We start from the raw sequence: 13,760 nt of genomic DNA on the forward strand, positions 1-13,760 counted from the left end.
ATGAGTTCTTATGGGTGGTGTTTATGAGTGTGAGCGTGGAATGATTTGGCATCATTAGTACTCTTAGCCATGACTGCTTTGCTTTCCTATGTCACTTCTTGTGCAATTGTGCTGTTAGGTCAGGATACTCAGGCAGGCAGAGGAACTGTGAGAGAGAGAGAGAGATAGAGAGATCACAAGTATCGAGTCCTAAGCAGCAGAAGGAGAAATAATTGTCGTTACAGACTTAACACATTACACATGACATGTTTTCTTCAGTCTTCACCAAAAGAGTAAAGGTTATAAGATGATTTTTTTTTTTGGGTTAGAGAATGCCATCCGATCGCACAGCGCATGGTGCAGGGGCACTCGAAATGGCCGTCGGACCTTTATCAGCGTTGCTGTGCACATCTTGCGGCGCAGCAGCGGCCATGTGTGCACAGCGGCGCCGCATGATGCTCACAACAGCGTTCCAGTTACAGCAGCAGATAAAAATTCATGGCTGTCACAGCCCTTTGAAATCCTGAAAATAAAAAAAGGTGTGGCGGTCATTTTGCAAGCCCTTGTGTCACGGTGTGACCAGGTGATGTTATTTCTCCCTTGGTTTTGACACTTTTATGAAAACTATACTACATTAACCAGTTCCTACACCCTTGGAAGGAACCTTTATTCTATACTTACAACTACCACATGGTAAATCAAGTGAAACCCAAATATTATGAATAGATAGGGGCCAGTCTGGAGTTGAGGTCCTCTACGTACATGTACATTCACTTGCCAACACTGGGCATGTTTCTTTTTTACTTTCATAAATATCCCTCTTCACTCTTTAAATAGTGGTGAGTGGGACATGTCTTGCCACTTCAAATATACATGTAGATGAGCGTACATGTAAAGGATCTGAGCTCGTCTGTTTCCCCTCACAAAAGTTTAGTCCAATCAGAATTTATCTCATGGTAAAACAATGTTTTAGAAATCCATGTTATGAAAGTGCATGCATGGTAGTGGACGAAGTACCTTATGTGTGTGTGTGTGCATGTGACATATATAGTTCAGGCCAGGTATTTAATTGAATTGAAGGGAAAAAGTTTCTCTGAGCGAGCGGGTAAGAGGGTATTTCCCACCCCACCACAGTATATATTGACCGCACATACCTTCTCTGCATCTTTGCCGTTCAATCTGATACCACAAAATTCCCCTCCCCCCCCACCACCCTTTCTTTATGGGGTAGAATTTTTTTTTGGGTAAAAGGTAAATTTATTCATGAAAACCTTGAGGGTAGAGTACATTAGTTGAGACGTTGAGTCCTACAGAAGCCAACTAGAAATAAATGAAGGAAACGAAAGGTCCCACATAAACTCTGATTGGCAAGAGACTCCAAAGCCAGCTAGAGAATTTGCTGTAAAATTCCCTTCCCTAAGGATGTGTTGAAAAGTTAACTACAAGAGAGAGGTCGGTAGTAATTAATGGACAGTCACTCAGAATATGGGAGAGTATCCAAGGAGTAGATTGAGCTTTTCCGTTAAGAAGATTAATCACCATCAGATTGTCACTTTCCACAATGATGTTCTTCATGGGGTAGATAAAATAGGCAAAGTTACAACAATTTCCATAAGGCTAAAAGATTGAAGATAGTCTAATTTCCCATTTGGTCAACTCAGTTTGATTGTAACTTAAGATGGACGCAAGGGACCTAAAGGTATATATGTCCATAAGATTTCAGCCCATTTGGCCTTCCATGTGGCAAATACTTGTGTCATCCATGGGCTCTATAGCGGGTAAGATTGGAAAGACAATTATTTATGGGAGAGGGGGATCAGCTGCCAAGCTAGGAGGCCGATGAGAGCGTGCAAGGCATCCAATAGGGATGAGAAATTTTTTTCCACAAGGGTGGGGTGATCATTTTGCGCTTCTCATGTCTTTGCATAAACACCATGCAGCCTAGCAGCCTTCTATTTCCCTAATTTGTTGGGTCAAAGCGATGCGTTCAAGAATGTGGTTTCAGCCGTATAGGGCCAAATGCTGTTAGGGCCTTTTGTTGTTTAGGTTTTAGCATAAAATACCGATTTGTGTGAAAAAGATTGGTTGCATCTAATGAGAAAAGGTTGGAACATTTAAGAAAACCTAGCAAATGAACGGCCCATTTATACACATAATTCTAAGTTTACTATCAACTTAGAATGTGTTTATATATAAAGGGAGAGTTTCCCCACGACTCTAGTGTGGGGAATCTCCCACACCATATCAATGGGAGTATGAGAATTGGTTTCATCCTCATGGACCCATAAGGTTAAGGTAGAAGTGAGAGGGTAATAGGACATTAGCATCATGGGGAATTCTTTTGCATATAAAACATCAATTTAGGGTATATAATCTTTCATAAAAAAATTTAGGATATATAATCAGTGAGAGGATTCTCTGAGAAAGCGGCATAGAAGAGCATACCAATGAGATGCGACAAAACAATATCATACATGGGAGGGTAACAGGGTCATTTCATGTTAAGAGGAGAGATACAGATACAAAGAACTTTACCCCAACGACTCAGAAAGCCTTATGATCGCCCCACCATCCTAGATGATCGAAATAACCACCCTATTCCGCCCCATATGTCTAGCCCCATGTGTCTAGACGCAGCCTACACCCCTGTGCACTCTTGGGCAGAGAACATATCGCCCCATCAGTTTATTACATTGGGGGTGATAAAAAATTCGACCTCATAAAATCATAATGCAGTCTTCTGATGAGAGAGAGAGAGAGAGAGAGAGAGAGAGAGAATATGATGGTTTCGTTTGATTTCCACTTCACTACTATGGACCTTGCGAATAAAGATTAAGGGGGTGGATTACAGAAATAAATGGGTTGGTTAGGAGTGCATCATCATCTTATATGATACAAAGTTTATACTTAACCAACCCTACTTTGAGATTATATGATTAGAGAGATCTATAATATATATGAGAATTTAAAGTCTCTTTCAAAATAAGAAGTCATGATCATCATCATCAAGAGCCATTCCTTCGTAGCCACAAGAAGCATCTTCATGCATCTATATATGGTTGGCACAAATCTCCGATGACTAGATTCAATTATGAGATCGAATGCCACTTAATGAAATGCTGGTTAGGAATGATCACAGTCCACCCCCTCTCAGAATCCTACCAAACCAAGTTTCATATATCATCTCAACATCCAATGACTTGCCTGCAATTCGTGGTAGCTTTTAAAAACAGTAATTAAGCTAAACCCCAGAAAGACATCCAGTTTCAGTCACCGAAATCGGATTGGAATCGATCGTGACCGATCCCAATTTCTGCCAATTCAACACGGCTGATTCTTGGTCCAAAACCCTAGAATCACTAAGTTTTCGGATTTCAGGGTCGATTCTAGGGTTATTTGGGAACTATTCAATCCCTGATTCCATGTTTTGAATCCTTAGTTTCAGGGTCGATTCTAGGATCACCAAACATATCTAGCTTTAAAAACAATGATATAGTGGCAGAATTTTGTCTATTCATTAAAATATATTGAAATAATGGGAAGGGGTTCGCCAATGGTATTATATAGTAGTGACCAGTGACTAACCAAACTCCTTGGATTTCCTAGACAAGCTTAATATCCTCTGCATGAGATGGTGCTCTTCTTCCGCCTACCGCATCTTCAAAGGAATCTGCCAATGCCAACCACCCAACTAATTCACAACTAAGTTTTGATGTGGTGGGTTTTGTTCTTACCTCTTTCCATTACCTTGAGAGGAACAACTTCTTTTACTCTCTTTGATCTGAATAGTTTGGCTCAATGAGGATTTTCCTTCTCCCCACCACACAATCAGGAAATCTAGTAACTATCAAAGGAGAGTGAGTTATTGGATAATTTGAGGGGTGGGGGGTGTTGAAATCTTGCTTCCATTTGTTCTATGGTAGGCAAGAATTCTGTCTTACCTCAGAAGAGAACCTAGTAGATGTGGATTGTCAAAATATTAACCCTCATGGCAAACCAGCACCTCAGAACTTAGAAGGCTTATGGAGCCAAAGTGACAAAGAGATGTTTCTGCACCTAGAGAAAGCAGAACTAGAAGCAAACGGTCACTCCGTTGACCCATTACTTATTTATTATGATTGTTTAATTGAAAAGTAATTCTTACATCCTAGCAGGTTCGAACAAGCTAACCACAAATCAAACATTTCTGTTGACAAATGATAAATCCTAACCCTAATCCAGGAGAGGAGGAGAAAGGGAAAACGGGTTTGCTGACTTGAGTTAGAATGCTCTTTTTTCCAGCATTCTAATATATTCTAAGGCTTAGTTAAGCTCAATCACTGGCAGGTGAGCCTTATAAAATAGGTGTTTGCGAGTGGCAACCTATTATTATACACAATTCATAGAAAGGAATCATACTACTGCCAAAATAAAAACACAACAGAAAAATAAGAGAAGGTAAAACTCACTGTACTGTACAACATCAAATAATCAAACAGAGTTATCAAATCATTGAGCAAATATGCCAAAATTCACAAAATATAAAGAAGAATGATACTCAATGGTATGTGATTCATCTCTGCAAACCAATCTAGTTCAATGATAATAATTTGTTTGCAACAAAACGCTTTACCACTGAGACCAACCAAGGAAGCTTCATCTGCATCAGGGGGCCCTCTTATGAAACAACCTCCCCCCTCCTGTACAAGATAGAACCACTCATGCATTTTTTTGGGGGGAGGGGGGGGGGGGGAAAGGTTGATCATTTGATACAATTTAACTCCATAAAATCTCTTTGCCTTCAATCTATCTTCCTTCAGCATTCACCAGCTGGGAGAACACCTTACTCATTGAAACCCCTGAAATATCATCCACATGGGATGACTCAAAATGCTCAACAGTAGTACTCTCTTCAAGGCTGAAATTGTTCACCATTGGGGAGAGGTCACCTATCTGATTAGTACTGTTCTCGTCGAATTCATTCTGAGCAGCTGCCTCCTGTAGTAGAAGTGCATATTCTAGGTTCCATAACACATCCCCCATTGTGGGGCGGTCAACCCCATACTCGGCCAGACATTTCTCAGCTGTCTCTGCGAATTTCCTTAAAGAATCAGGCCTAATTTTACCGGCAAGATTAGGATCAATGATTTGCTCTAACTGTCCTCTCTTTTGCCAATGCATAGCCCATTCAGCCAAATTCACCCTCTCTCTTTGAAGGGAGGGATCAATAACAGGTCTTGCACAAAGGACTTCGAACAAAACCACCCCAAATGAGTAGACATCCGACTTATCGGTCAGTTGTTGTCTTCTGAAATACTCTGGATCAAGATAACCAAAACTCCCTTTAACTGCAGTGCTGACATGGGTCTGATCAAGCTCAGGCCCTGTCTTGGAAAGCCCAAAATCAGCAACCTTCGCCATGAGATTCTCATCAAGTAAGATGTTGGCAGACTTAACATCACGGTGGATAATCGCCTTTGAAGAACTAGTGTGAAGGTAGTGAAGTCCTCTGGCTGATCCAATGCATATCTCAAGCCTCTGTTTCCAACTCAAGCTGGGAAGATTTGAGCCATACAAATGATTCTTGAGGGTTCCATTTTCCATGTACTCATAAACTAGGATCATTTCTTTCCGCTCATCACAGTAACCAATCAGTGAGACCAGATGACGATGGCGGAACTGAGATAACATTTCAATTTCTGTCTGGAACTCTGTAAGGCCCTGTTGGGACAGGTGATTACCCCTCTTCACTGCCACATTTGTTCCATCTTTCAGAACTCCCTTGTATACCTTCCCAAAACCACCAACTCCAATAACCCAGCTCTCATCAAAGTTGTTTGTGGCCTCCTGCAGTGCCACAAAAGGAAAGCAGAAACCATGTAATGAGGTGGCACTAGTTGTAGTTTCATTACCGAATTTACTCATCGTTGAGTGAGTATTCCCTCCTCCATTGAAGGAGAAAGGAACCCATGATTTTGAAGGGTGATCAGGTGACTGTCGTCGGCTTCTGCACAATATTAAGAAGAGAACTGCAACCAAGACCACTGCAACAAACACCCCAAGAACCACACCCACAATCAAACCAAGCTTCTTCTTTGAACCATTCTGTGAGATAGAGGCTGCACCATCAAGGCTGCCCCTAGAATCGCTAATTTTCATGACCTCCAGCCCATTTAAAATGGCATTTGGGGTAACAGTAGTAACAGTAGTAGAAGGCCCAACACTTACAAAGAGCACGGGACTATTACTCGGCCCCAGAACAAAGTCCATATAATATGGAGCAGCCAAGGTATTACTTGTCAGAAGACTGAGATCAAGATCTGGAGCAACAACCCAACTATTAACATAGACATTGAAGTAGAGCTGATTGAGTGTCTTACTCACTATATCACAGAAGTGAAATCGAATCAGATGCTGAAAACCAGTGTCCAATTTGAACTTCCATGTCACATTGAAATTGGGGTTGATTGAATTTGCTGAGTTCATCTCTGTGGCGGTGCCATAAACAGTATCAGGAGCAATGTCACTGGTGGGGGCACCTTGCACATAATGGACAATCCCAGATATAGACTGGGCGAGATTCTGGTTCAGTAGAAAGTTCTGATCAGGAACCCAAGTTCTCCCAAGGGTGTCATTCTGGGCTGTGACCAATGGTCCACCCATATTCACCCTCCAGACCGTCTCTAAGGTTTCATTCAACAGACCTTGAAATCCCCCAAAATGATTAACAGTTTGGGCATTATCGGAGATCAGGGTATCAGGGACCGAAACAACTTCTAAGGCATTTAAGAAGGCAAAGGAATGGTCGGCCGGGGTGAAGGTGAGGGCGAGGTTGTCTGAAGTCACGTTCAGGGAGTACTCCTTCATCACAGAACCATTTAGTGGGTTGAGATTACTGAGGAGGACAAAATTTTGGGTGGTAACTGAGAAGGTTGCCACACTCATGTTGTAGTTCTGGTATTGAAACGGGAAGAAGTAGAGGCGTATCCAGTGCCGCCCTTGTTTGCGGATTGGAAAGTTGTAAGAAGTTTTTCCATTAAAGATTCTGGCTGTTTGATAGAGAGGTGAACCGATGGTAGAAGAGATGGAATTCGAATTGTTGGCCATAATATCCAGTTGGGTCGTAAGGTATTGGGAGTTATCAGCAGAGAAAACACGAGTCATCACCGATGTGTTGGTGGGTGATCCACAATCTATCAGGTAATTGTCTACAGGTTCATATCCCATGGAGATGAATACAAAAGAAAATACTAGCAGAACCCAGAGTGGCAATTTAAGTAAAACAACACCCATCACGGAAATATATTTCACAAAAAAGAAGGGGATGGATGGTTATTATCGATGGGAACTCGCAGCTCAGCTGAAACTAGAACCTAGGGTTTAGGAATAACAGCAGCAAAAGAAGGCTATTTAATCATGATAATTCCAAATTAAATCCAACACCCATAACAGAGAAAATGGAAAAGATGGCACCTTATACAAATTATTAGAATTTGCTAACTGGAGAGAAACCCAGAATCTCGATCACCATCACCATTACCATCGCCTCCTGAAATGGAAAGGCACGCCCAGTTCTTTCTCCCACAGAAGTGAAAACACCTTCAGACTTACATGAGAAATAGAAACAGAGCCACCCACTGTTTCCTGCGACGATGAAGGGGAAGAGATGACTAAACTGACCACCAAACTGAGAAGAGGGTTGAAAATAGGAAGAGAGGGAGAGGAAGAAGAGACAAGAATGAGGGAGAACTTCAACGGTAGGAGATTTTCCCTTTTAAGAAATCTAATTTAATTAATTTTGGTTGGAGAGAGGAGAGAGTAGAGAGCAGTAAGTAGTAACAGAAACAGATTTAACTCAGGTGAGAGAGAGAAAAGAACAAGACAATCAAATCTTGTAAAGCCAGCTTTCGTTGACATGTGTTGTAGTAATAACTCAAGAATTAAATCCATTTCAGACATACTTCTTCAGAGTTCTAAAGCAAGCCTGATGCGCATTCTACGCACCAAACTTCCTAACACTTTGGAATTGTAGTGTGGGAACAACCTTAGGCCAGGGAAGGGGGTGCGTACTTCGCGCGTCGGCGCGTTTTAACGTCGAATTGAATGGCTTCTCTTCTCGTTACGTTACTTTGGAGGTTGGTAGGGCGGGGCCCATGGTAGAATCGGTAGAGGAATCGGGAACTGGATTGGTTTTGGCTGCCAGAATCGGTTTGCTCAGTCAGAATATACCCTAACCCTACAAATCCAGTATGGATCGGCCGATCTGAATTGACCTCAGCCAATTACGATGAGATACAGCCGATTTGATCGATCCAATCCTGATTCTTAAAATACAGAGTGAAATCGGCTTCTATGCATTCTGATTTCAATTCTGATTCAATTTGAATTGATCAGAATCGATTAGAATTCAACTAGAATCAATCTGAACCCTAAAAATCAAGAATGAATTCATCAGCCGATACGGATCGACTATATCAGATCTGATCAGATACTCTTAAATCTCAAGATGTTGATACAAAAAAAAAAATTATTGTGCCCTCACATGTTTCAACACCACTGATACGATATGTTTGAATACCACTCATACGATATAGAGTAAGTATCGATCACAGGCAATCAGGTGGTGCACACGCGTATGATGGATCTTTATCGTCTCCATTTATCTGCCTCCCTATTTCCACCATTTCATCTCATAGGGGGGGCATAAATGATCACCCTACCCGGATCTTTATCCCCTGAGGTTCGTTGACCGATACGGTTGTACGGTTCCTCTCATAGGGGGGCTGAAATGACCATTCCACCCCTGACCGAACACACTGCCCAGATGGGATCCACCCCCTTTTTATTAGAGGCACTAGGGAACCGTATCGGACAGGAAAACCGTAGGTGATAAAAATTCACCCTACCCCTCCTGTCCGAACACATTGCCCAAGTGAAATCCACTTCTCCTATCAAATGAAATAGAGGAAATGAGGAGACCAATAAATGGAGACGATAATTTTCAGGATAGATGAAGGATGTAAAATGTAATTACATTAAGCCGTTAGATGTGGATGGTCCCACTCCCACCAATGAATTATTTACTAATTAATTAATGGTGTGAGGTGGAAAGAGTGATGGCATCGAAGTTGGACCCCATTGATTTCTGGACTCTTCGTCGTGATCTCCACGGCCTGCATGGACATTCGTTGGGTATGGCTGGCATTAGTGGTTAGCACGTTTATCGGTTTTATGATATTAATTAGTATAAGTAATTAAATAAAAATCAATGATCCCCAATCCAAAAAATGGTACTTAATTAATTTAATTAGTTGCCGTCCCTGTCCTCCCTCCCTGACCACTCACCTTTCAGAGAATCCATAGAGTGGAATGCAGTGTGTGTATGGACTATGGACTATGTAGGTCATCTTGAAAGGGACGGATGACGCGGCGCTTCTTGATTTAATCTCAGATGAGGCGGTCATTTTGTGCCCCTACTGTGTTTGGGTGTGGTCTGCTTCTCCCACAGAGAACATTTTTCCATTGTATCAATTTAAAGTTTCCTTCACTCACGGTGAATGAAATTAAGGAACAAATATGATTTAAGCATTGTTTGGTGTGCATTCTAGGTTAATTTCACACTTTCTAGATGATAAAACTAGTTGTTTTTAATTGTAAATACAAAATCGATACATAATGCAATCCAAGAATGCATACCAAACATAACCTTAAACAACTAAGGTAGGAATCTACATATAAAAAAAAAAGGTATGAATCCCTTCAATAGTAAAGCTATCATTGGTTTGGAATAGAATATGAGCCTATTCTCTCATCTTATTGTTTGAGAGCTGGCAATTCTTCAGCCGTTGTTTTCTGTGTTGGATCGGGCTTCTCTCTTGTGAGTTCAACGCCCAGGGAGTGCCTAGTGAGGCATCCAACAGCTCTGGGTGAGTCTGGATGCATGTTGGGCCCCAGTCAAGCATACATTCCTGTGCGCCCAACACCATTCGATGCCTCACTGGGTACTCCCTGGGTGCTGGGCTCGCAGGAGAGTAGCTGAATCCCTCCATGTTATCCTTGAGAGAGTTACCCGAGCAAAACTGGAGTTTGAATAAGCATTGAAATCTTTGGGACTTGACGATCCACCAAAAACAAACATGTAAAATGCATTGCCCAAAGAGTCTCATATGTGGAAGAAAAAAAAAATCTATTGATGTTGTTATTAGGAACCGCAAAGGAGAAGTCTTGGCAGTCAACTGCGCTCCTGAATGATTGGAAATGAGAATGTTCAAATTGATGAGAGTGAGACTCCATGAAAAACATCAATGCTTTGAAACATAACAACTTGGATCACCAAGAAACTCATTCTTTTTTTTTTAACATTTCCAACTTGTGTAATTATTTCCTTTCGATCTCTTTCTAGTTTCTCTCATGTTTGATCGATCAAACAACCTGGTTGTTCACACAACAGCCAAGTTTGATTTCTCTTGTACTTCAACCAAGGTCAGATTTGGTATGATTTTTGTTTCAAATTTCATGAAATACTCAATAAATAGATTTTTAGTCAAGAAATTGAAATTGTTTTGGTTGAATTAATCTGAAATATTTTAAGAATAAGAAATTCATTTGATAGATCAATTTCTGAGAATATATTTTCTATATTTTTTTGGGAGAGGGTGGTGACGGTGGGGGCATGGGCAGGGGCAGGGCCGGGAAGGGGGTGGTAGTGACAAAGGAGGTGGTGGCGGTGGGTAGTGAGACCATCAGGCCGAAGTGTTGGTTCTCTTGATTAGAAGGAACTCCAAAACAAAAAAGTTAGAAATGATGCATGGTACGTTCAAACACAGAGGAGGACGAAATGACCCTCTCACCCCCAAAAAAAGATAAAAAAGAAGTTAAAAATGAGGGTATGCATGGTTTGAAGGGGGCTGTAGAGTCAATGCGGCAATGCAAACTGGGAACAGACGTATGATTGTATGAAGGGGCGTAACACGGAAAGCAACGGCTGAAGATATTTATTAATTTATTTTTTTTAAATTGCCAGTTCTATAAGACAGCAATTTGATATTGAAATTGTTGTTGTTGTTGCAGTTTTTCCGAATTTCTCAAACTAGGAATGCAAATCAAGAGTCCATTTGAATATTGGGTTGAGCTCCACCTTTGGATTCATCTTGATTGGGCTGGGCTGGGCTGGGCTGGGCTAAGCTGGGGTAGATTGCCCTTGATAAACCCTGCCTGTCCCTTTTTTGGTTATTCCAAGGTTGGGCTATGCTGGGGCAGCTTTTCCGTATTTCTCAAACTAGGAAAGCAAATCAAGAGTCCATTTGAATATCGTTTTTCCATTTATTTTTTTTGTTGTTCCATAACTCTTATGTAGGACATAATTACATATAATTGTATATTAATTATTTTTTAGTATACACATGGTTAGACCGAACCAAGCTCAGACGAAAGACTCAGCCTAGGCCTGGTCCGGCCTGATTCGATCAGACCCAACCCAAGCCTTGAAACTTAACCCTGGTCTAACCCGTAGGCTTGGTCGGGCTCTCAAGACCAAACTTACACCACTAATTGATACTTTTTTTTACCACTGAACAAGGAATGAAATTTTGAAAAAGAATTAGTTGACTTCACAAAACAAAAAATAAAAAACAACTGAGAGATGGCTCATTGCCCTATATGATGAAGACAACACATTAGTAGGATATTTTGCATTGCGATTCTTATAAAATAGGGGATGGAAAAACATTTACCACCTTCTTAATTGTGCTATAAGTCTCATGTCAATAGGGGTGCAAGTTTGGACCTGATTACCCGAGCCTATCCTGAGCCCGTAGAGCTTGGGTTGAGATACCCTGGTCTTGAGAATGGGTCAGGACTGTGAATTTCTTGTCTCGAATCAAGGTGATGCCAGGCTAGGGTTGATGCCTCAGGCTGAGCCGGCCATGTCTTCGTCTTCAGCTTGACCCGACTTTATAAAATAGGGGATGGAAAAACATTTACCACCTTCTTAATTGTGCTATAAGTCCCATGTCAATAGGGGTGCAAGTTTGGACCTGATTACCCGAGCCTGTCCTGAGCCCGTAGAGCTTGGGTTGAGATACCCTAGTCTTGAGAACGGGTCAGGACTGTGAATTTCTTGTCTCGAATCAAGGTGATGCCAGGCTAGGGTTGATGCCTCAGGCTGAGCCGGCCATGTCTTCTTCTTCAGCTTGACCCGACTTTAAGGGTAGGTCAAGGTTGGAAAATCTAGGAAAATTTAAGAAAAATGCAAACTAAAGTTTGAAAGGCCAACTAAACTAGATATAAAATTAAAAAATTTCAAGCATCTAAATTTTGTTTACCAATAATTCTTATTTCAACAGACTGCTTAAGAAATAACTTGGATAAAGATACTAAAACAGGAAGGAAAAAGTTCAAAACAAAATTCTTAAAAAAAAAAAAATCAAATTAATATTTTAATTTGGCTTGGAATGTAGTGTGACTTGAGTCTATCTATCATCTCAACTTGCTGTTTGAGAGCTGGAAATTCTTCAGCCGTTGCTTTCTGTGTTACGCTGTGCATACGCTATCTATCCAATTTGCAGGGCCGCATTTACTTCAGTTTACACGCTACACTATACGCCCACTCCCAGTCTCCCACAAATGAATGTTCAAATATTTGAGCTTCAACAAGTGGATAGCCGTGGGCCTCGTGGCTAGCTTGTAAGAAGAATCTGAGCTTCTGATCATGTCTTTAAAGTTGCTTTCTTTTTCCATTTTTTATTTATTATGTTTGTTGATGCAAAATTCAAAGAACTTTAGATATTTGAATGTGATGATTCCTTAAAGTCTTATGTAAAATATTTTATTGGAATAATTACTATTTTTAAATTTTATTTTATATTTTTTGCTAAGTTGACTTTTGTTTCTTATTCGACATGATCAATAAAAATATTATTTAAAATGATTGAGTGAGGAGTGGATATTATTTTTTGGAAGGAGTGTTCTCAATGTGGGACGTAATACGCGTCAACCAATGAGAGCCCATGCATTGGCACATCGGAGTGGAATTCCTACCATTTATGAGAGGCTTATCTGTCATTTCCGCCCCCCAATGTGTCTAGGTGTGGCCCCAATGTCCTACCTAGAGAACATTTCTCCTATTTAATTTTTTTTAACTTTTTGTATTGCAAATGCATTCATCAAAATCTTTGGGTATTTTTTTATTTTTTATATAAACTCTTTTTAAAAATAAATCAGTGTAAAACAAATGCAGCTTAAGGGGAAAATGAATTCATCCTATGGAAGAATTTTACAAGCATATTTTAATTTACATAAACATGTGGAAATTGAAATGTCCTACAAATGATTCTAACCATTTTGTAAATACCATGTGGGGCCAGGGGTACTAGGACTACACTACTAATCATGCCACTCAATCACAATGTACAGGAAAGAGAGGAGGGAGATGAATTCCTCACAATATGGTTTTACAGCAACACACTACACAGGTTGCAGATTTTAGGGGTTGTTTGGCTAGATTTTTTATAAAAAAAAATCAAGTTCTTATTATTTATGCTGAAACGTTTCTTTCTTTTGGAACCATGCCAAAACATAAGTGAATTTTTTTTTTTTCCCCCGCAATTTGTAATGAAATCTGTAAGATCTATTTAAAGCACATGCTCTCCCCCCTAATACAAAGGTTCTAAAAGGGTAATGTGGCAATTTTAATAATTGGACATGTGGGTAATGATTGTCCATATATAAATCCTCGTGTTTTTCACTCTTTCCATGTATTTGCATGTAATCTATCACTCTCTCGTAGTCTTGGATTTTCAAAA

The 13,760-nt window shown here is 40.5% G+C and overlaps 1 protein-coding gene across 1 annotated transcript; it reads right to left on the minus strand.

The window, feature by feature from the left end:
• Window positions 1-4,407: 4,407 nt before the first annotated feature.
• Window positions 4,408-7,479, minus strand: LOC122642079 (receptor-like protein kinase HERK 1). The gene has a single exon (XM_043835498.1). It carries the CDS (start codon window positions 7,249-7,251, stop codon window positions 4,765-4,767), a length of 2,487 nt encoding a protein of 828 aa, XP_043691433.1. The 5' UTR covers window positions 7,252-7,479; the 3' UTR covers window positions 4,408-4,764.
• Between the last annotated feature and the right edge of the window lie 6,281 nt (window positions 7,480-13,760).

This window comes from Telopea speciosissima, chromosome 1, assembly GCF_018873765.1.
Source record: "Telopea speciosissima isolate NSW1024214 ecotype Mountain lineage chromosome 1, Tspe_v1, whole genome shotgun sequence".
NCBI classification, from domain to species: domain Eukaryota; kingdom Viridiplantae; phylum Streptophyta; class Magnoliopsida; order Proteales; family Proteaceae; genus Telopea; species Telopea speciosissima.